Source organism: Gracilinanus agilis, chromosome 3 (assembly GCF_016433145.1).
Source record: "Gracilinanus agilis isolate LMUSP501 chromosome 3, AgileGrace, whole genome shotgun sequence".
Classification (NCBI taxonomy): Eukaryota; Metazoa; Chordata; class Mammalia; order Didelphimorphia; family Didelphidae; genus Gracilinanus; species Gracilinanus agilis.
The window spans coordinates 648,498,276-648,522,688 of NC_058132.1; the positions used below are offsets into that span (position 1 = coordinate 648,498,276).

Genomic DNA, 24,413 nt, shown 5'->3' on the forward strand with positions numbered 1-24,413 from the left:
CCGTTTCTTTATTTTTTTTGTTGGGGGCAGTGTGACCCGGGTTTTCTTTCACCAACATGGCTAATATGGAAACATGTTTTTCATGACTGCACATGTATTATCTATATCACATTGCTTGCCTTCTTAAGGAGAAAAGGGAGGGGAATAGAAAGAGAATTTGAAATTCAGAATTTTTAAAAACATGTTAAGGAGGCAGCTGGGTGGTTCAATAGATTGAGAACCAGGCCTAGGGATGGGAGGTCTGGGTTCAAATCTGATCTAAAACACTTCCTAGTTGTGTGACCCTGGGCAAGTCACTTCACCCTCATTGCCTAGCCCTTACTGCTTTTTTCCTTGAAATAATACATAGTATTGATTCTAAGATGGAAGGTAAGAATTCCTTTTTTTAATCCCTTACCTTCCGACTTAGAATCGATATCATATATTGGTTCCAAGGCAGAAAAGTGGTAAAGGCTCGTAGGCAATGGGAGTGAAGTGACTTGCCCAGGATCACATAGCGAGGAAGTGTCAGAGTCCCAGATTTGAACCCAGGACCACCTGGCTCTCAATCCTATGAGCCACCCAGCTGCCCCCAGAATTTTGAAAAAATAAAAAGAAATCTCTAAGCTCATTTACTAATTAACCAGAAAGATGTTGCAATTTAAGTTACAAAAAGTAATTACCCAACATTCATCTCAATGATCTCAGATCTTGAAATGATGCCAAATTGGTCCATGAATGAGATGGAGCTGGACATCAGCTCTTTATCTGCTATTCCAGTGTCAGAATCCCTCTTCTTTTGAGGCTACTATTCAACCCCACCTTGTGATTGAGTCCGAGGCCTGAGGGGGCCTCCTGTGCCCTCTGGGAGGGTGCCAGAAATCTTGGGGCTCATCGGCACCCAGAAGACATTTGCCTCTCGTCCCACATGGTTCCTGGCATCCAGAAGACTGGCCTCTGACCCAGGCTGGGGTCAAGTCCGGCCAATCAGAGACATGGAAAAGTGACTTCACTTGGCAGGTGGACGTTTCAGGTCTGGGGAATGGAGGGCTTCTTTTCTTGTGGGCCAGAATCATGGTGAGGTGAGGCTGACGTCCAGGATCAGGCTCACGGAGGCAGAAATGTGCCCGGGTTTGTGTGTGCTTCCATGATCAAGGAAGAGTCAGGGAGAGGAAATGGCCCTCCACTTCCACTGGGAAACCAAAGGAAGAGTGGACAAAAGCCCGAGCCATTTGCTCAAAAGAGGAGAAGAAAGAGAAAGGTGGCGACTTCATCTTCCCCACTCATAGCCCACTGAGGCTCGGAGTGTTGGGAAAACGTGGAACTCGATGGTCGGATGAAAGTGGGGCCATCTTGGGCTCATTCCTGGAAGGCTGGCTCGCCTCTAGAACACGGCAGGAGGAGCCATTCTGGGCTCTGTTCTGGGCAGGCTCCATCAGGAATCCTTCAGGCGCCTCTCAGGAGAGCTCTGCCAAGGAGATGATAAGACTAAGCTCTGCGGTGCCTAGAGGAAAGCAAGCAGATAACGAGGGGCCTCCGAGGGGTGCCGTAGAGGTCCGTCAAAGGCACGTGCGATGTTTATTCTGGACCCGAGAAGGCTTTGGGAGCGCTTGACAGCTGCCAGTAAGCGCTTGGAGGCTGTCACAGAGAGGAGGGATTAGACTTGTTTGGCTTGGCCCAACGAGGGAGGACTGGTGCCAGGGGAGAGAAGTAGCCACAAGGCCGATTTCAATCTGATATAAAAAAAAAAACTTCTCAACAATTCCACCTGCTGAACGCCGCCTTGATATGTAGTGAGTTCTCCATTCCTGAAGGTGTTCAAGGCGGAGAGTGAATGGCCCCTTGTTAGGGAAGATGCAGAAAGGACTCTCTCAGGGATGTCTTGAAATCAGCAGCTTCTGGGCACCCGAACCAACCCTGAGAGGCCGGTGTTGTTTTGCAGGCTCCATTGACCATAATTTAAACCAGCCTTGACGAGCCCAAAGGCATTTAGGACACGGCAGAATGGACCATTGTCAATGGAGCTCCATAATCGTTCTCTCATAGAAACATGCAATTGATAGTTGGCAGAAACTTGGGCCCTGGCATGACCAGTAACAAAGAATGCACTATCTCGAGAGTCACTTCAAGCCGGGCTTGGGAAATAAATACCCGGGTTCAGAAGTGTCCGGGGTTCAGCCCTTTATTCCTTAAAGCCGAGCATCCCTTCTCCTAACATTCGAGTTAAATCTGAGGTTCTGCCTTTCTTTCTCCCCCCACAGTGCCTAGCACACATGCAACAAGTGCTTGTGGCCAGAGTCCCTGCAGCTAAAGATCCTTTCCAAATGGGCATGTGTTTTACACAAGAAAAGGGATCGTTCGAACCTATATTTCCCAGTCTCAGTAACCAGGGGGATATGGTGCAAAGGAAGCTGGCCTAACATACAGGAAGACCTGTGTTCAAGTCCTGACCCTCTCGCATCCTGGCTATGGGAGCCCAGAGCAATCACCTAACCTTTCCATGCCCCAGGTGGGCTGAAATTTAGAACAACGGCAGACCTGCATTGGTAGAGGGAGTTTTCTTCCTGGGAGTTCCCACCCCAATTAAATCCAAAGTTTATTCAAGGGGAGAAAAGAGCAACAATCAGACCTAAAATTCCATCATCGCACCCATCAGGCTGATATTTCCACATTAGCCCCAGAATGTTCCTCTTTGGGCTCCAATGTTGTCCCCTTACTACCTGGGTCCAACCTGGAAAAATCACCTAGAGTTCTTGGCTTAGATGCTCCCGTGCCAAAGTTCTTCAGGGAGGAGAAGACCATGAGATCAGTGACCTGGAAAATGGAACCTCCTTTTTTGGTCACACACACACACACACACACACACACACACACACACACACTCACCCCATCCCCTCAAAGGAAAATAATCCTGTTATCTTAAGGCTATATTCCACAGTAGATTTAAAAAAAAAAATAAAATAAAACTCTGGATTGAGTTGAGACCCTTTGGACCAAGGTGTTCCCCGGGACCCCTCTTTTTTGAAGCCTTTTCCCCATTGGCCACAGCAGAGCCTGATGAGCCTTCGGGAGTCTGGAGGTCACCCCCTGACAGGGCCCTCAAGCCCCCGAGCGTTGAGCTTCCAGTTGCAGACGATCGCTTTCCCATCCCTACGGCCTGATCTTCTTGGGGGGGTTCGTGGGGAACTGCTGAGAGTACAAGTGAGACATGTACTGTATCTCGGGCATCACCATCCTCTGACACATGGCCAGGGTCTCATTGTCTAACTGTTGCTTGAGGTTGTAGCCCAGGATGTTGGCGTCCCCAGACTGGTAGGGCCTGAGGTTCAGATCTGTGATCTGGGTCTTGTTCTTTGGCTTCCCGTCCTGGATGCAGATGTCCATGAGCTCCTGCTGCCTGGCCCTCAAGAGGGCCACTTCCTTCTCCAGCTTCTTCAGCCCAACAACCTCCCTGATCTTCTGCCAGAAAGTCCTGTTGAAGTGCTGGTAAAGGTCCCAGTCCAAAGCGCACCACTGCTTCACCTTCTCCTGGTTCTCCCTGGTCAGGTTCTGGATCGTATTCTCGCTCCGAGAGTTCAGCTTGAAGTAAACCACGTCGTCCAGCTCCCAGTGCAGGCTGTTTCTCAGGAGGACCATGGACTCGTCGAAATAATCGGAAATCAGGATGAGCTGGAACTGTTGTTGGATCTCCTCGATGACAGCCCGCACGTAGCCTTTGCCCTCTCTGTTGTTATCGTAGCCGAAGTCAAACCACATGTTATTCTTGGCATAGATGTTTTTGATGGCTAAGCTTTCGTTGTAGTATTTCAGTGGAGATGCCAAAAACTCATTCAAGCTCTTGGGCTTCCGAAAAGCTGGGGCGTAGCCTTTGTAGTACATGAAGGAGGACTCCAGCTGGAAAACTGGGTTCCTCAAAATGGAAAAGTAGAACGTGTTGTTCGGCATGACTTTCTTTACCTTTGGGAGAGAAAAGAGAAGAGAAAAGACTATGAGCAGGCTCCGGCGGTCCCCCAAAGGTATGCTGGGAGCACGAGAAGGACCCCGGGCCAGGCTTGGAGCCGGGAGCACCTAACCTGGACCGAGCGACGTCTACCACCTCCCGGGACCCATCGGAGGACATCACGCCAGCCAAATGTCAGCAGCTTCCGCAGAGCTCTTTCCAAGAGGCTCATGAGTAGAAGGTTCTGTGACATACCTGATGCTGTCAAGAACCCACTCAAAGCCAGTTCTCCTCCCCACAATCTCCAATCCCTTCACTCGTTCGTTCTTTCCTAGGCTAACACCCCAGGGCTTGCCACCTCCTCTTCCCTTCCCTTCTTCGTCTTTCCCATGGCAAATCTCTCCAACTCTCTGTTATCCTCTACTACCAAATCCCTCCCCTAGTCCTAGAGCCAGTCGTGCCTCTCCAAACTCCAAGCCCTGGATTATTTCCACTATCCGCCTCCTTTTATCCTATTCTTATGTATTAAGTGAAGCAAGAAGAAATGACAAAGCTGGGCTGATTTGTGTTCTATAATCTCAGACTGACCCTCAATGGCAATCCTTTTACACCTTCCTAATCAATCAAGGCAGCTGGATGGCTCAGAGGATAGAGAGCGAGGCTGAGAGTCAGGAAGACCCAAGTTCAAATCCAGCTTCGGACACTTGCTAGACGTGTAACCCTGGGAAAGCCACTTAACTTCTATTTACCTTTGTCTACTGGAAGAGGAAATGGCAAACTATTCCAGTCTCTTTGCCAAGAAAACCCCGCAAACAGTATGGGATCAGAGTCAGACATGACTAAACAATAAAAATTGACTCACTATCCCATAGTGGCCAAACCTTTCCATCCCTCTTCAAGTCTCTTCTGCTCCTCTGGCACCTCTTTTCCCACCCTCTTGGGGAGGGCCTTGCCTCATCTAGTCACTTAACTGCAGTTTGCCTCAATTTCCCCAACTGCAAAAGGGGACAATAACAGCGTCGTTATTTGTGTTGTTGTGATAAACAGATCAGATCATGTTAGTGCTGTGCCTGGCACATAGTAGGCTCTCAAGAAAGGCTTCTTCCTCTGTCCTTTCCTCCCCTCTCATCACTTATCACTCGGATGCTTTCTTTCACTCGCTTCTGTCATTCTTATCTCAGCCTCCATCATTCTTATCTCACTGGAAAAGGTGGCCCTTCTCCTTGCCCAGACTAATTCTTTTTTCTAAACTTTCACCTTCTATATAAGAATCAGCACTGTGTATAGGTTCCAAGGCAGAAGAATGGTAAGGGCTAGGCCATAGGGGTGAAGTGACTTGCCCAGGGTCACACAGCTAGGAATCGTCTGAGATTTGTTATGAGCAGCAGGGGGCTCAGGAGATGCTAGAGATGGTTGCTTAAACAGGGAGAGAGAGACCCTAACCACAGCTAGACGTGAGTATAGTTTTGTTCCCACACCAGCTGGGTTAAGCCTCCTTTAAGAGCTCAAGATTCTTTGCTAAACCACAAGGCTTTAGAAACCAATCCAGACAGGCAGTTGGTGGGGTTTCCAGGAAGTAAAATGTGAGTTCCTGGAACCTTAGGTTGAAATGAAGGATCATACTGGCTTGGAAAAGACTATAGCCAGCTAGAGGTGTTATCTGGATCTGACTGCTGGAAACTAGTTATTATTAATAAGGTAAGTAGTTTGGTTTCAAAGATTATTTAGGCTTTAGGATCAAACAGAGTTTATTTGTAATCAAACTGAGGGTAGGTAAGAGGGAAAAGGAAAGGCGGGTGAAGGGTACCCTAAATGATCTTGGCTAGATCTTTAAAATTAAAATAATACTGTAGCATAAGTTGTTCCCTAAGGTGCAGAGTATGAGGGACACTTCCCAACTCTGTTGCTGTTTGTAGCTGAGCCCAGAGGCTGTCAGGCCCCTCGGTCAGATGCTGTTGTTTCTTGAAAATAGCTGTTCACTCTCGCTTGATTTAAAGGTTGTTAGCTATGCCAATAAGGTATTGATTTGGCTAGCAATGAAGGTTGTCCCTACCTGCCTGCCTAATCCAAATCTCCCAAACCACCTAGGGGCCCAGTTTGCCACCACCTCCTCTCTAATCCTTGAGATGAGAGAAAGAACTGAAGTCCCCAGGGGTTTGTGGACCCCTATTTATACCCCATCCTGAACTGCCACCCTGGCACATGCCCTGGGGTGCTTTACCAGGTTCTGTGTTCCAAAGAGGCAAACTGCTAACTTGCACCTACAGAAAATGGCTGCCCATTTCTGCATATCCCAGATTAGAACCCAGGACCTCTCATCTCTAGGCCTGGCTCTCAATCCCCTGAGCCACCTAGCTGCCCCAAGACCAACCATTCTATGTGCATTCTTAATCCCATCCCTCACTTCCTTCTCCAGCCCTTTGACCCTCCCCATCATCCTGAGTGCTCTCCTGCTCCTTGCACCTGTCATCCCGCAAGCCTGGAATGCTTTCCCTCCTCATCTCCGCTTTCCAGCTTCCCTGATTTCTCTCAAGTCTCAGGTCAAGGAGGCAGAACCAAGAGGGCAGAACAGCAGGAGTTCTCCTCCACAAAACTCCTATAAATATATCTAGAAAATGTACCCAGCCAAATGCTGATTGGGACAGCCAGAAAGACAGAGTCATTTGCCTAGCCCCAGTCACCATAAGAAGTCAGAGAAAGAAGACAGACAGCAGGCCCTGGGGTTGGAGTTGGGCCAGGAGTGCTCTGCATGCTAAAGTCTCCAATCACCAGGGAGAGGCTGAATAATCAGCCAGATTCACATCAGGGCACCCCAGATCCATACTAGGACACTCTGACGGGGACTGGGGGGAACTGGCAACTTTGTCATTCATTACCCAGCTCCAAGCCACAAATCCAGAGAGAATTGAACCCAGGTAGGGAGGGCCCTGGGCAGTGGACCAAGAAAGATCGAAGTTCAGAAGGCAACAGCAGCAGTATCATGACTCAAACCCCAGAAACAGAGCAGGATCTCATTCCCAGTCTCTAGACCAGCCTGCAGAGGAATAACCATGGCTGGAATCCCAGGCCAAAGGCAAGCCTTCGGTGGTGCTATTTTAATCCAGCAGAATTTCCCAACTGGAGGACAGGGGTAGAGTCTAGCAGCAGCAGACAGTTCATGTTCAGACCCAAACGTATGGGTCTGGAGCTTGCAAAGTTAAGACTAGGGGGCGGAGATCAGATTTTGCTTTGGATCAGGCCACTTTGGGAGCCCTGGACACCAGCTTATCCCGGAGATCTTCCAAAAGCACAATACTCAATACCCCAGGAAAGCAGCAACAGGAGGCAACCCAGATATTCTCTCTACAAATGCTCAGGACCCAGCTCAGTGTCAGGAAGCAGGCTAAACAAACAGGCAAACAAAATTAGAACCTCACCACAAGGAGCTCTGAGCTGATGGTGGCAGGAACCCTCAAGACACAAATGCAGAAGAGAATGACCCCAAAACATCTACAAGCAAAGCCTCAGACAAAAACACAGCCCAGGTCAAAACACAAATGGGGATGAAGCAACTGCATTTTTTAAAAGAGTTTAAAATGTCTTATAAATAGAATAGGGAGACTTAGGTAGGGAAGCTGGAAAAGAAATGAGAGATATATTAGAAAGAAATAGAAAGGAGATCAACAATTGGCACAAGAGACAAAACCTTGCTCAAGTAACAAATTCTCTAAAAATGTGAATGAACCAAAGAGAAGCCAGGGTCTCCGTGAGGCAACAAGGAACATTAGAACAAAGTCAAAAGGCTAAGAGAAGAAAACATAAGGGATATTACTGCAAAACAGCTGATCTGGAAAACATATTGAGGAGAAAAAAATTTAAGAATAATAGATTCTGTGACACCTATGACCAAAAATAGAGCCTACACATCTTGTTTCAAGAAATCTTAAAAGAAAGCTGCCCAGATCTCTAGAACCAGAGGGGAAACTGGAAATAGAAAAAAGCCACCAGTCAGCTCCTGAAAGAAATCACCTATGAAAACTCTCAGGAATATCACAGCCAAAATCCAAAGCTGATAAATCAAAGAAAAAAATATATTGCAAGCTTCCAGAAAGAAAGGGTCCAAATACTGAGGAGCCATAGTCAGGATTGCACAGGATTTAGCAGGCACTACTCTAAAGAAACAGAGAGCTGGGAATGCAATGTTCAGAAGGCAGAGTATATGGGCTCACAGTCAAGAACAACTTCACCAGGAAAACTAGTGTAATGCTACAGAAGGAAAATATGGACTTTAAGAAAAATAGAAATATTCCAAGCATACCTGATGAAAAGGCCAGAGCTGCAGAAAAACTTTGAAATTCCAACCAGGAATGAAGAGAAACACAAAAAGGTAAACATGAATGAACAATGATAAAGGACTAAAGGATAAACTTTTCCCATTTAGATATGGGGAGAAAATACATGTTACCCCCTCCCTGATAGAGACATCCCAAATAGACAAGACTTAGGAGTGGTTCTATTGTGTCTGGATAGTCTTAAGAAAAGGATGGAAAGAGAGGGGAAGAGGAATACACTGGGAGAGGGAGACAGGATAGGAAAAGGAAGCTTTGGGAAAATTATCTCATATAATCATGGTGGGTAAATGAGTAGACATCTATTGAAACAAGGAGGAAAGGGTAGGAGGAGAAAGCAACTAATCCTTGAATTTTACTCTTATGAGAACTGGCCAAAAGAAGGAAGGAAGGGAGGTAAGAAGGAAGGAATGAGAGAGAGAGAGAGAGAGAGAGAGAGAGAGAGCTGTGCACAGAAACACATTTCATTGAACAGTGAAATATGAGGAAAAGGGGAAGTTGGGAGAATTAGAGGGAGAGATTAAGGAAGAGATTAGTCCAAAACAAAATAATCTCTAAAGATATACAAAAACATTTATAGTTCTTTTTGTGGTGGCAAAGAAAGAGTACCCACAAACTGAGGAACAGCTGGACAAGTGATGGTATATAGATGTGATGAAATACTATTGTGCTGAATGCTTCTTCTCAATGTAAAGTTCAACCAGGGTTCCAGAGGGCTAATGGTGAAACTACCTACCTCTTAATACAGAGGTAAAAGACTCAGAATGTAAAAAGAGACAAATATTTGAAGGATTCAGCCAATGTGGAAGTGTGCTTTGATTCAAAAGAATCCCTTCATTCATGGCTTGTAACAGCTGATTGGATCCCATCATCATCATCACTGCAGTGGATACATGTATAGTTCTTTTGGGTTTTCAAAGTATTTTACATACTCGGGATCACAGATCTTGAGAGAAAGGGGGCCACTAAGGAAAAGGAACAGGGTAGTGACTTGCCCACAGTTACAGAGGTGAGAATCAAACATTGGCTACATCTAATAAGCACCAAGACAATTTGAACCCAAGTCTGTGACTCCAGAGCTGACAAATTTTCCGTTGGACCACATAGCCTTTCTAACTTCACCTCAAAGAGTCTCAGTTTCCTCATCTTTTTAAAATGGCTTCTACCTCACAGGGTTGCTTTGAAGCTCAAATTTAAAAATTCTGTAAAGGGATCAAAAAATCTTTCAAAGTTCCTTCTTTCCCCACTCCTCTGTCGAAATGATTTCGTATATATGTTCTTTTCACTTATTGCTACACATGTTGTGTTCCATTAGAAGAGAAGCTCTTTAAGGGCAGGGAATCTTTCATTTTGATATTTGTAGCCCCAGTCCTTAGCATGGTACCTGACACTTAGTAGTATTAGTATTAATTAATTAAAAGTAATTAATTAATAATTAGTATTAGTATTAATACTAATAGTAATAACTAGCATTTATATAGTGTTTTCAGTTTGCAAAATACTTTATAGACATTATTTCATTTGGTCCCCATAACCCTGGAAGACAGGTGCTATTATTATCACTATTTACAGATGAGGAAACCGAGGCAGCCAGAGGTTAAGCAACTTGCCCAGTGACACATAACTTGTATATGTCAGAAGCCAAATTTGAACTAGGGTCTTTCTGAGTCCAGGAACTAGATTGAAATGAACTGTGGCTCAAAGCAACAGCTTAGTCAGATTTATAAATGGCTTTTTTGAAGTGGCACTAGGAGGAAACTAGAAAAATAGGGAAAGGATATTCCCTCAATGGAAAGGATCAAGCAATAGCCTTCCTACACATCTGTGGGGTTTTGTGTGCCTTGGGCAGCTCCTTCTACCAGGGTAATTTATATTTCACAGGACATGGAAATTGGCCACTCTCATTACTGTGTTCAAGGCCTTTCTGACCCCATAGATAGTGATGAAAGGAGCCTGAAAGTTGTTCTCTCCGAAGGACACCGGAATCATAAAAGAGCTGGAATGAGTCCAGAAGAAGGAGGCCAGGATTCTGTAGGGACTTGAAACCATGCCAGACACAGAGCGGTAGAAGGAAGTGGGATGTTTGACCAAGATTCAGGAAGGTAGGAGGAGAAACCTGAGAAGGTCTTCAAATATTTGAAGAACTATCATGTCGAAGAGGGTTAGGCTCATCCCTCAGGGCTCCAAGGGGAGATCAGGAATCCATAAACAGAGGTCCCAGCGAGACAATTGGAGTTCAATAAAAGAAAAAGACAAGTGAGAGACATCGTAGCCTGATGGCCCTTCTGGCCTCCAGTGCACACTGGATGTGTGACCCTCATTAAGTCATTTAACACCTCAATTCCAAGGCAAGTCTCTAAGGTATAAAAGTCACTGGTTCCTCTAAGTTCCAAGTCCCCTGAACCAGGAGATCATTTATTAAGAGAAGGGCTCATCATTCATCTCCATTCTCTAAACAAGCTCAGCATCTCTTAACACTGGAAGCAGGAATTTAGTGGAATGTCCAATAGAGGCAAGGGAGGGAAGGAGATAGAGAACAGCCCTCAAAGCCAAGAAGATCTGAGTTCAAGTCCTGCCTCTGATGGGCTGTGTGACCCTGAGCAAGTCAAGTCATTCCTCAGTGCTCAAAGGAACTTTCTAAGTGGAACAGAAGGTTCCAGACTGCTTTGTTAAAACGTATTCCTCATTTGAGAGTCCCAGATGCCAATATTACCAGAGGTCCAGCCTCTGCCCCTATCCCAATCCCCCGTTCTGATCACAGCCTTTAAAATCAAGAGATAAATCAGGCCAATGTCATCTGTTAGGAATAGAGGATGATAATAAATTTATAAATATTCATTTACAAATATCTAGATTTATTTTTTAAACCCTTACCTACCGTCTCTGAATCAAGACTAAGTATCGGTTTCGAGGCAGAAGAATAGCGATATTTTTAGATAGCCAAACTTATAGGTATGTTTATAACTAGCCCTGTTTAGAAATCACTATATTTGGGAATTGCTGTGTTTATAAATAGCCATATATATGTACATATAATTGCTAGCATTTGGAGAGCCATTTGAAGGGCTGAAAAGCTCTTTTCAATGTTCCCTTCTCCAGGAGAGCCAAGGAGAGAGATGTGGGATGATCCGAAATCCAAGGAGGTAGCTTTAGGGGCCAGATGGATGGCAATCAGCTAACATTTACACATATTATCGCACTTCATCTTCACAACAACCCCCTGAGGTAGGAGCTATTGTCCCCGTTTAATCGAGGAGGAAACTGAGGCAGGCAGAGGGAAAGTGACTTGCCTGGAGTCCCACAGGCAGTAAGTGTCTGCGGTAAGTTGTGATCTCTGGCTGTCCTGTCTCCAAACCCAACACTGTTTTCTGCCACCCTGCCCAGCTTGGCCAGGAGCTGGTAACTGGATACTTTTCCTTGGATCCGTGTTGTTTGGTCTTCTCTACCATGTGCTCCTTGAAGGCAGAGATCTTCTCATTCTGGTGTATCCCAGGACCTCCCAGATACCCCAATGGACCCGGGACCTAAGGGGTGACTTCTTCATTCACTCCTCCCCTCCACGGGGAGATTGCCCCTGCCACGCTTCACCTCCTTCCCTGGGCATCTCTTCACCAAGTTACCTTCCACTCTAACCCCTTCCAGGTTCCGAATCATTATTTTATCAGCTCTGCCATTGTTTCTGGAAGGAATATGTCAGTCTATTCACCTACAGTCCCTCTCACCATCCCTGTCTTTTTCCAAGCCAAAACCTCCCTCCCAGTCCATCATTCCCCCGGTATGCTCTCTCCTTCTACTAAAACATATGCTCCTTGGGGCATCTGGGTGGCTCAGTGGATAGAGAGCCAGGCCTAGAGATGGGAGGTCCTGGGTTCAAATGTGGCCTCAGACACTTCCCAGCTGTGTGACCCTGGGCAAGTCACTTCACCCCCATTGCCTAGCCCTTACCGCTCTTCTGCTTTGGAACCCATATTTAGTATCCATTCTAAAAGAGAGGATAAGGATTTTTTAAATAAAAAATAAATAAAATGTATGCTCCTGAAGGGTAGGGGCTCCGTCAGCTTTTGTATCCAGAACTCCAGTACTTAGCACAGTACCTGGCACTCTCTAAATGCTTACTACATTTATTTTCATTCATTCATTCTTAGGGCCTGCAGAGAGCAGGTGCATAATAAATGCTTATTGGCTGATTAATACCTAAGGGTGGGCTTCAGCCTGATGAGTACAGAAAGACTGCCAGGGCAGCAGCCTCGGGAAAATCCAGGAAAGAGGAGAGGAATGCAAGGGCTAGGCAGGATGCCTACAAGCCCAGAGAAGGAGATCGGGGGACCATCACATAGCAATCAGTCACAGAGCATTTATTTAACACCTGCTAAGCTCTAGGGACACAACAAAGAAAGGCAAAAGTGAGGCATTGAGCAAGGCATTGTGGGCTTCTGCTAAAAGTTCCCACGGATGCTCCCCAAAGGCTTTTCTTCTGCAGGCTATCAGTCAGTCTAGCAACCAATCCACAGTTCTTTCATAAATTCCCACCATGCCACCCTCGGGCACGGTGCTAGGCTCCAGAGATACCAAAAGAAAAGCAAAAGAGCCCCTGCCTCAAGAGCTTCTCTTCTCACAACATGGCCATATTCTCCTAAGGAATGATCTCAAGGTCCATGATTTGAGGCAGAGGAACAAAGGTTGACCTTGAACAAGGAGGCTTGAGTTCAAATCCTGACTCAGAGACTAGCCATGAAAGCACATAGTGTGCCTAAGCCTCAGTTTCCTCATCTGTAAAATGAGAAGAGTAACTCAGTGGCCTTCATGATCCCTTTATCTCTCTGATCTATGACCCTATTCCTCTAAGGTCCCCTTCCACTCTAAATCCTCCTCAGCCAACATCCTCCCATCTCTTGTTTCAAGATGTGGCATCACTCAAATCTGTCCTTTTTCCCACCTACAATTTTGATAAAGAATGAGGCTCTCGGTACAGAGCCACCTTTCCAGATCAACCCCAAAGACACTCTCACTCAGCACTGACCTCGTGCTGCTCTGTAGCTTCCCAGTCGGCTCCCTGACTCCACTCTCCATCCAGCTGCCATGCTGATGCTCAGGGGTGCTGAGCTTGAGCCAGGCTGCCCAATGAGGAGCTTGGATGGTGCTGCATTTACCCAGGTGAGAGCAGTGCAGACCATGGCCCTTACCTCTGGGGGGTTAAATCTCAGGTGATTGCACATGATGTTGAAGGTCCCATTCAGGGATTTGAATCCTTCCACATACTTGGTCATGAAGAGCCAGGGGTAGCCCAGGTGGAAGAGCTGCCCTGCAGGGAGGGCCACCGTGAGGTTCTGCTTCTCTGTGAACCTAAACAAGATGTTCATGACGGTGCTGCTGGCAGTCTTGTGGGTCTTCAGGAACATGATGTTGGTCACCGGATGGAAGGATTCCTGGTCGCTGAAGAGACTGAAGAGAGAAGAGTGGAAGATATCGTTCATCAGTTTCTAATGCTGTTACCAATAAAGTCCTCTTGTTCACTAAAACCTTGGCTAACAATTTATCTAGCCCAGGCATCTCCTGAGCTCCAAGTCCAAGGCACCCGCTACACGCTGGCTATCTCTGCCTGGATGTCCCATAGGCATCCCAAATGTAACACGTCCAAAATGGAACTCGTGACCTTCCCCTCCATCTCCCTCTGAAATTCCCCACTTCTATGAGGGTGCCACAGCCTCCTCGTCTCAAGGTTTGCAACCTTGGAATCATCTTCCATTCTCCACTCTTCCTCACCCCACAGAGCTGTCCAGTTGCCAAGTCTTGTTGATTCTCTCTCCATAGCTCTTGAAATGCCTTTCTCTACCCTTCCAAATTTCCCATTCATTCACTCACATGAAACTTGCTCTTTGTCCTTAGTTTCTCCTCTTTCTCTTTCCAGGTCTCTCAGACCACCTTTTCTCAGTCAGTCAACATCTATTAACCCTTTAACTATGGGCCTGGAACTGTGCTTACCTCTGAGATACTCCCCCACTCTATAGTCTGGCCATTTCATGATATGTTAGCTGTCCCTCTGGCCTTGGCCCTGTACCCCTAGCACCCTGCCCATCCTCACCCCAGCTAGCCCACACCACCTGATCCCTCTGTTCCAGCTCTTGCCCTTTCTCTGCCACGTGGAAGACAAATGTTGAACCTTGATGCTTTTCAGAATGTTGTATTGGTGAGGTTTGGGGAATTGTGTACATTTGCAGGAGTCAAGCCTGCCACTAAAATCCTCCCCTGACCCCTCAGAGTAGCATAGAGGTGCTTCTGGGTCTTTGGAGGCTGAGTCAAAGGAGCCCAAGCTCCCATCAATCCCACCAAGCTGGAAAGGTTTCAAGAAGAATGTAAGCTCCTCAAGGGCAGGCAGGGACTGGGTTTTATGTCTTTGCCTTTCTCTTGATCCCCAGAGCTTAGCCATGATGCCTGGCACATAGTAAGTGATTAATAAATGGATTTGGGGCTGTGGGTTTTGTGCTAGCTGGGTTCAGAGAGTCTCATCAGCAAAAAGGATTCAGAGTGAGAAACATTTTGGCCCCTGCTCGGTCCCAGGCATCCAAAGGGATGAGAAAAGTACAAAAGGACCAAAATGGAACCCAGTGTTTGACAGAGTTATCCAGTGACTTCTTCAAGGTCACCTGGTGCTTTTTCAAAGGAATGAGTATAAGGTGCTGAGGACTAGGCGTTCAGAAGGGAAAATGATCTGGGGAAGGGGCGCCCAAACATATAGAGAGTATCCTCAGTCAATCAATCAGGCATTTTCTTTTCCCCAATCCCACACCATGTTCCAATAGGATCCTTTTGTTTCCTCCAGTCCTTTCTACTACAGAGCCTAAACTGTGCCTCTGACTCACTGAGAACCTACAGACCCTGAAGCATCCATCGCTCTGCCAATTAAGATCTTTCCAGACTGGCCATTCCCCTGCTACCTCAGGCTGGACCTGCTGACACCACAAGGCTACTTCTGTTCAAAGAGGTCTACCAATTTGGAGCCAGAAAGAAGTAACTCCTGGGCAGCGAGGTGGCAAAGTGGACCAAGCACCGGGCCTGCAATCAGGAAGGACCTGAGTTCAAATCCAACACTTTTTAGCTGTATAACTCGGGGCAAGTCACTTAACACTGTTTGTCTCTGTTTTCTCATCTGTAAAATGGGCTGGAAAAGGAAATGGCAAACCACTCCAGGATCTTTGCCAAGAAAACCCCGAAATGGAGTCACAAAGATTCAAACAAAACTGAACCAACCCTCTTGTCTTACACATGGAAAAACTGTCAGTTGGAGAATGGCTGAACTAGTTGTGGTACATGATTGTGATGGAACACTATTGTGCTCTAAGAACTGACAAACAGGATGATTTCAGAAAAGTCTGGAAAGACTTACATGAACTGCTGCAAAGTGCAGTAAACAGAACTAGAAGAACATGGTACACAGTGGCAGCAATACTTTTTGGCGAATAACTTGGACTGAGCCGGTTATTCTCAGCAAAGCAGTGATCCGAGACCACAGCAAAGACTTACGATAAACTCTACCTCACGAGAAAGAACTGATGGCATTTGGATGCAGATGGAATCATTATTTTTCATGTTCTTCCCACTTCTTTATTTTGCGTTTGAGATCTCTTCCACAAAGTGGCTAACATGGAAAGTGTTTTATGTGACTGCACATGTAAAATCTATATTAGATGGCGTACTGTCTCAGAGAGGGGGTAGAGATGGGTGAGAGGGAGAGAATTTCGAACTCAACACTTAAAAAAAATATTTAAAAAGTGCTTTTACATGTAATTTGTGTTATAAAATAAGAGGGTAAACTGGATACTACCACTATTAATTTGGTGACAGTAGTGGTAGTTTAGATATGTGGTTAGTGCAAGATCACCTGAGTCTTGCCACCTAGCTAGATGTTGTAACAACTCTCTCCTTTCTAACAGTGCCCAGGCAGGATCCCTCAGGTCAGTGGATGGGTATCCCTTTCAGGTCCCACCTGGGGTTGATCAATAGTGGGTATTGGGCTCTGTTAGCCTTGGACACGTTTATCTGACTGCGTTTGCTCCCTCCCCAGAGAAGTGATGATACAACCACTCCAGGAAGGTATTTGATGGGTTTTATATATATATATATATATATATATATATATATATATGACAAGGAAGGAATGTTTAGGAAATGGGGAGAGGAATAGGAAACCCTAACACTAATCTTTGACAATACTAATCCCTCAGGACTGTAGGCTGGTTAATGATTCTGGCTTGTTCTTCAGCTCCTCTGACTTAGCCTGGCCGCAGCCAAACCAGAACAAGCAAGCTGTTGGATGATGTCTCTCAGCTCCTTCTTTTTGCCAGATGTTATGTCCTTCTACAGCCTTTAGGAACCACCCTTTCCACCCTCTTCTTCTTCTCCTGCCCACTTCCTGGATCCCTCCCGGGCCCGGGATCCCTAGATATCTAAGGATGGTTTGGATGCCTAAATGTCTAGGGACAGAAGAATCAGAGGATTCACGGTCTGGATACAGGTCGATCAATGTCAATGGGTTCAAACAGGAGTTCTTGCAAGACTTAGCCAAGCAAAGCCTCAGTTCCCAATAGACCAGGGTCCACAGATCCAAGGTCCAAAGAAGAAGGGAAGGGGAAATAAAAAACCCCATGTCAGGGGCTGCCAGGGTATTTATACCCGCCCTGGCCAAGCACTTTCTCCCCTGTCCTCATGGCCTCTGGGAACATTCTGAGGTCCAACGGTCTTCACCTGTCAATCAAGGTGGGACTCTCAGCTCCCAGAGCTTCAATATGCCATTTGGAAAAATGAAATTTTTTTTAATGGAAAAACTGAGAACTAGAGAGATAAAGAAATTTACCCAAGGTCATACACAAGGAGCAAATGACAGATCTAAGCCTTGAACTCACTTCCTCCAATTCTAAAAACAGCAAACGCTCTTCTCCCTACGCCATCTTGCCCCACCTGCCTCCTGTCCAAAGCATGGGGCTTATATACACAGACAATCCTGTGTGTCGAGCCCCCACAGAGCGCCTCTGTATCGACAACCAACTTACGGGGCCAGCAATCTGACTTCTGTGTTGAGAAAGCTTCCCAAGAGGAGGACCAAGAGCACCAGGAGGATGACGAGGACACGGAAGTACCTGGAATGACATTGGAAAGGAGAAGCATTCAGCCTTTGCAGAGGTAAAAAGACCAAGTCCCCCCCCCACAATCTGCAAAGTTTGATGGATCGCTAGTCCCTCCTCCACTACCTCTGGCTACCAAACTTTCTCATCCTTCTCCCCCATTCCCTATGATTCAAGTCACCATCTTCTAAGACAAAACCCCCATTCCACAAATGGGGAAAGTAAGCCCAGAGGGATGAAGCAATATGTCCAAAGTCACCCAGGTGGGATTTGAACCCACATTACTCTGAATCTTCCCTGACCCCCTCATTGATCATACATGTACCTGTGGCCTCCACTTGGGGGTTCATTGGTTCTCATATTAGCCACTGCAATCCCCCAAAGTGAGATGGAGGCAAAGTCTTTCCTTTCCTGTAAAAGGGAGTGAGTGGGATGGAATTCATCTCTACACAAGAACCCAAGATGGGAAGGGGCCTCTAAAGGTCTTCCTGCCCATCCCCCTGTGTGGGCAGAACACCTCCCCTTCATCCCAGAAAGAGCTGTTCAACCTGTTCTGGAAGCCCACCAGGAAGTTTTCACAACCTTTCTTGATGATGCCATCCAGATTAGGGTTGCACAATCCTTTCACCAGGAAATTTTCCTGTGACCTGTAGCTATGGGGGAATTGAAGGCTGGGCAGGTTATCTCTAACCACTCTTCTATCTCCTTAGTGAAAGGTGCTGGGCAAACATAAGATATAATACCATTTCCCCTCCTTTCATTAAACTAGAACAAGGAAACGTGATGTTATGGAAGATCAAAGGATTTAGAGGCCAAAGACAGTCTAAATCCTGGATTCTTGTTTGGTCAAGTTCTTTTTCATCTCAGAGCCTCAGTTTGACATTTTGGGGGTCTCCCTTATCAGTCCACCAACCCACTCACCCGCCATGAAGCTACCTTGATGTCTACCCCTACTGCCTTATCAGCCTATAAGGAGGGAAGAGTCCCCAGAGGACAAAGAGAGAGAAGACTCTGGGAATCCAGCCTCTTCTCGATGTTATTTCTATTATTTTATCTTGCAAAGTGTCTTGGGTGTCTTGGAAGAGACTTTTGGGGAAAGAGACGTTTTTTGAGCAACAAAATTTGATTTTTTTCCACAGTCAACAAACAATAAGCTAGGGGAGGGGGACTCTTGAATTCTATACAACATTCAGTCCACTTGGAAATGATAAAGATGGAATCCACCACAAAAGGTCCCTATAAAAGTGTTCATTACAAACATCTTCATCTGGAAGTAGCTTAAGATGGTGCGGTAGGCCTGGAGTCAAGTCTAATCTCAGACACTTACTAGCTGGGTAACCCTGGGAAAGCCATTGAATCTATTTGCCTCAGTTTCCTCAAATGTAAGATGAAGATAATAATAGCACCTACCCACTTCTCAAATGAAATTTTAGAGCACTTAGTACAGTGCCTGGAACATTGTTGTTGTTATTCAGTGGTTTTAGTCATGTCTAACTCTTTATGATCTCATTTGGAGTTTTTTGGCAGAGATTCTGAAGTGGTTGACCATTTCCTTCTCCAGCTCATTTTACAGATGAAGAAACTGAGGTAAACAAGGTTAAATGACTAGCCCAGGATCACATAGCTAGTAAATGTCTGAGGCCAGATTTGAACTCATGATGAGTCTTTATGACTCCAGGCCCAGCACATTATCCAAACATAAAAAGTATTCAATAAATGTTTATTTCCTTCCCTCCCTCCTTCATCATATGTAGATGATTCTCATAAATAATTTATCTAAATGGGAAAGTAAGCGTGTAGGCTGATAGCTATTAGAGTTCCTTCCATTTTCTTTTGGAAATATTAACAAGTCCAAGACTTTTTCTACACATCTAATATCTTTCATCTCCTTCAGGTACTTTGTGAATCATTTCCTCAATGCCCTCACCTCACCTCCAGCTTGGATTTGCTCTGTATATTCACCCAATTAGGCTGGTTTTCTTGCCTTTGTTTCAGCAAACACTCAGGCTCCAGAGGGAGAGCCCTGGCTTCATGCTAAAGGACTTGCACTTTGAGATGATGGAGGCCATTCCAAGCAAGCACGGTGTTGGATCCATAGAATAGACTCTTCCTAAAGAAAATGTAGACCAGGGACTCCTGGGTGATCTCTTTGATCATCAGCTTGAGAGCTGGGTTGAAGATGATTGACAATGTAGCCAAAGAATTGCTTACTCAGTAGGTTAAAAAAGAACCAATTTCCCCTTTACTTCTTTTTCAAACAAGTAGCTTAGAGTTGATAGTTCTACCTTGGACTTCCAGAAAGGAGCAGATGAGTAGGATCTCTCTGCCTTCCTCTCCTCCCCAACACCATCTATGGTGACCACCCAAAGATGGCAGCAAGAATACATGCTAGGATGGGGGCAGCTGGGTGGCTCAGTGGATTGAGAGTCAGGCCTAGAGACAGGAGGTCCTAGGTTCAAATCTGGCCTCAGACACTTCCCAGCTGTGTGACCCTGGGCAGGTCACTTGACCCCCATTGCCTACCCTTACCACTCTTCCACCAAGGAGCCAATGCACAGAAGTTAAGGGTTTGAAAAAAAAAAAGAATACATGCTAGGATCTCAAGACCCTAGCTAACTCTTATACTTTGTGCTTTCTCTCCTGAGTGTAGATGGTTCTCATCTTGGTGACAGCCTCATAAGTGTAAGAGATCAGGATCACTACCTTCATTCCAGGTAGTGGTTGCCCTACAATTCAGAAGAGAAGGCAGTCACCAGCAGGAGTTTACTACAAATGAAAAAGTAAGAAGGTCCAAACCAGGCTATGGCTTGCCAGCAGATGCCAACTTGGGAGTTGCCCAAATAGCCTGGGTCATAAGTGAAGTATCAGTTCAGTAGTTCTACAAGTCCCCCAAATGTCATTACCTTCCAAGAAAATATAATAAAAGTAATATGTTATGTATGGTGTCATGTTTTACTTGTTTGTCAATGGCTGTTTGAGTCTGTGGTGCTTGAAGCATTTTCTTTGTGGGGGACATGAACAGGCCCTAGATATAATATCTACTATTTTGTACATTGAGGAATTTTTAAGAAGAGACCTTGCCCATCCCTTTCATGGAGACCTTAATGATCAGTCAATCCTAAGCTTTGTTTAAGAGGCAAAAAGAACCAGAAAGCACAAGAAAAGAATGGTCTTTCTCTCTCCTTTTGGGGCACAGGCTCCCACATCTGCCCAAGCCAGAAGACTCTCTTTGTGAAAGGAGGGGTCCCCTAGACTTTAGGTAACATCTTTTTCTTAAAGCCGTTAACTTCCATTTTAGAATCAATATTGTGTGTTGGTTCCAAGGCAGAAGAGCAATAAGAGCTAGACAATTGGGTTTAAGGGACTTGCCCAGGGACATACAGCTAGGAAGTGTCTGGGGTCAGATTTGAACCCAGAATCTCCTCTCCCTAGGTCTGGCTCTCAATCCACTGAGCCACCTCTCTATCCCTATAGGTAATATCCTGATCAGGAACAAAACTCCTAGATTTTACCAACAGCCCAGGGAGAACATCTTTCCCAAAGGGGTTTTGTTCTGGACTGGCAGAAGTCCCAGATTCATCCCAAGAGCAGCCTGACCACAGTAAGAAGGAATCAAGTCTATGTCACTCTCTCTGATTCATCCTATCCCCACCCCAGAGTGTAAATTAGAAGAAAATCTCTTAAACACAAGGTTTAATTTTAGTTCTTAGAGGTTCTTCAAAAGGGATTAGTGGGGTCCCTTTTCAAGAAAGGTATTCAAGTGTAAAATCAATATTAGGTATAGGACAGCTATTTACTTCCTTCATTACAAAAGAAATGTTCAAAATACAAGACTCATAAGTACACAGTAATATATATTTAAAACATAAGAGAATATTCACCACACCCATTACATTTCCCAGAGAGGGAAAGAAAATCACTGAACAGAGAGTTCCTATTCACTAAAGCCTTGAGCTTTCAGGGAAACGGCCAAGTCCAACTCTTCTGGCCAGCAAGACAATGATCCTGTCTGAGGTCATCTTCTCCCAGAAGTGTACCAACAGGAAGCACCTTCTTGAGTAGAGTAGACACCATTAACCCAAGAACTTCCAACCTCTCAAGCTCATAAGCAAAGCAAAACACTCCAAAGAGAGGCAGAGTAAAGACTTTCTGGACCTCTCAGAGCCTTTTGGGGAAACAGGTCCCCTGACTCAGTTGTTCCCAGGCACCAAAACAACGTTAAGGAGAAGCAGTATCATTGCAAAGTGCCTGTCCTTCAACACATCCCCCAAACAAGGGAGTGAGATACTCTGACCTAGCCCCACCACACTTAGATTGTCTTTGTGACAAGGAAGAATTCAGTGTGGGGAGGTAGAGAGAGAAATGGTTATTTTAAAGAGACAAACCAAAAGTATTAAATTGGAGGGAAAATAAAACATATTTTGTAAAACAGTACTGCTGTTGGTGGCTATGGCTGCTTAAACACACACACCAAACACACATATCAAGCACACATACACACCACACACAAAAAACACAGTTCACATGCTATATGCATACACACACACACATCCCTCCCATTCTTTTGATAATCTGGACTTGACCAGGCTGCCTGGGGTTGCCACATGTACTACTTTGCCCATCAGGGGCACAGCTGAGGATGGGATTGGCAATGAGCCTGGGTGCTACTAACTGCTTTAATTTATCAAAAGAGAAGAGGAAGGGGAACAGTCAGGTGGCTTAGTGGATAGAGAGCCAGGAGATCCTGGGTACAAATCTGGCTTCAGATGTTTCCTAGCTGTATAACCCTGGGCAAGTCACATAACCCCCAGCTCTTATCACTCATATATGCCTTGGAATCAATACATGGTACTGATTCTAAGATATAAGGTAAGGTTTTTAAAAAAAGAATAGGAAGGACCCTGGGGAATAGGCTAAATTGCCTCACTTAATTGTTCTCCTGAGGATAGTCAATAAGCCTTTGATAAGTGCTGCCTAAGTGCCAGGCACCATGAAAAGAGCATATCAGACTAGAGATGCCCACATTTCAGATTTGCAGAGTGCCTTTCCTAGTTTCCTAGGAAAAATCACCTGGAGGGATTCTCTCTCTCTCAAGGCAAGAAGCTAAATGACTTCTTGCAAGTCTGGAGTACTGGTGAAGCAATCACCAACGAGGGAATCTTATGTAAATGGACTTTGAGGAAAATAACAAATGTTGGAGAGGATGTGGAAAAATAGGGACATTAGTATACTGCTGGTGTAGCTGTGAACTGATCCAACCAGTCTGGAGAACAATTTGGACCCAGGCCCAAAAGGTTTTAAAACTTTGCATACCCTTTGATCCAGCAATAGCACTCTTAGGTCTATACCCCAAAGAGATCAAAGAGAAAAGAAAAGGACCTCCTTGTACAAAAAAAGAAACTCAGTATAGAAAGTTATTTTGGTGGCAGGGTAGATTCAAACGCAGAAGACAACAAAGTCAATACTGCTGCATCCAAAGCCTGCAAGAAAAATATGAATTGCTCTCAGTCCCAAAAAGAATTAATGGAAGAGCTCAAAAAGGTTTTTTAAACAACAAATAAGAGAATTAGAAGAAAAATTGGGAAAGGAAATGAGAGTGATACAGGAAATTCATGAAAAAAAAGTCAATGACTTGGTAAAAAACAAACAAACAAAGACCTTAATTCATACCTTTAAAAAAGAAGAAGTTAATACCTTAAAAAAAACAGAATAAGGTGAGTGGTAAAAGAGACACAAATTTTCAAAGAGAAGAACTCTTTTAAAAAGCAGAATTGGCCAAATGGGAAAAGATATACAAAAATACACTGAAGAGAAAAACTTCTTGAAAGACAAAATGGCCCTTTGGGAAAAGAGGTACACAAATTCACTGAGAAAAAAAGAATCTGTACAAAGTAGAATTGGCCAAATGGTAAAGGAGGTACAAAAGCTCACTCAAGAAAATCATATCTTAAAAATTAGAATTGAGCAAGTGAAAGCTAATGACTCCATAAGACACCAAAAACAATCAAAATCAAAAGAATGAAAAAAAGCATAGAAGAAAACATAAAATATCTCATAGGAAAAACAACTGACCTAGAAAATCAGTTCAGGAGAGATAATTTAAGAATTATTGGCTACATGAAAGCCACAATCAATAAAAGAACTTATACATCATCTTTTAAGAAATCATCAAGAAAAACTGCCCTGATATTCTAAAACTAGAGGACAAAATATAAATGGAAAGAATCTACCCATCAAGAAAGAGATCCCCATGTGGCAAAAGTGGGACACTAATGCATTGCTGGTGGAGTTGTGAATAGATCCAACCATTCTGGATGGCAATTTGGAACTATGCCCAAAGGGCTTTAAAAGATTGCCTGCTCTCTGATCCAGCCATACCACTGCTGGGTTTATATCCCAAAGAGATCATAAAGAAAAAGACTTGTACAAAAATATTTATAGCCTTGCTCTTTGTGGTGGCCAAAAAAAACTGGAAAACAGGGGATGCCCTTCAATTAGGGAATGACTGAACAAATTGTGGTATCTGTTGGTGATGGAATACTATTGTGCTCAAAGGAATAATGAACTGGAGGAATTCCATGTGAACTGGAATGACCTCCAGGAATTGATGCAGTGAAAGGAGCAGAACCAGGAGAACATTATACACAGAGACAGATACACTGTGGTAAAATTAAATGTAATGGGGGGGAGCAGCTGGATAGCTCAGTGGATTGAGAGCCAGGCCTAGAGACGGGAGGTCCTAGGTTCAAATCTGGCCTCAACCACTTCCCAGCTGTGTGACCCTGGGCAAGTCCCTTGACCCCTATTGCCTACCCTTACCACACTTCTGCCTTGGAACCATACACAGTATTGACTCCAAGACAGAAGGTAAGGGTTTAAAAAAAATTAAATATAATGGACTTATCTACTAGCAACAATGCAGTGATCCAGAACAACTACGAGAGACCTATGAGAAAGAACAGTATCCACATTCAGAGGAAGAATTGTGTGAGTAGAAACACAAAAGAAAAACAACTACCTGATCATATGGGAGGATGGGGATATAAT

General features: G+C 44.9%; 1 protein-coding gene across 1 annotated transcript in view; it reads right to left on the bottom strand.

Annotated features, from left to right (window-relative positions):
* Positions 1-3,129: 3,129 nt before the first annotated feature.
* GAL3ST2 (galactose-3-O-sulfotransferase 2) overlaps positions 3,130-24,413 on the bottom strand; it is a 111,566-nt gene continuing 90,282 nt past the window's right edge. Inside the window, exons 2-5 of the mRNA XM_044669512.1 lie at positions 17,915-18,019; positions 17,295-17,381; positions 13,431-13,689; positions 3,130-3,936 (exon numbers count right to left, since the gene is read on the bottom strand). Coding sequence (XP_044525447.1) covers positions 3,130-3,936; positions 13,431-13,689; positions 17,295-17,381; positions 17,915-18,019 — 1,258 coding nt within the window. The remainder of the gene's footprint in view (positions 3,937-13,430; positions 13,690-17,294; positions 17,382-17,914; positions 18,020-24,413) is intronic.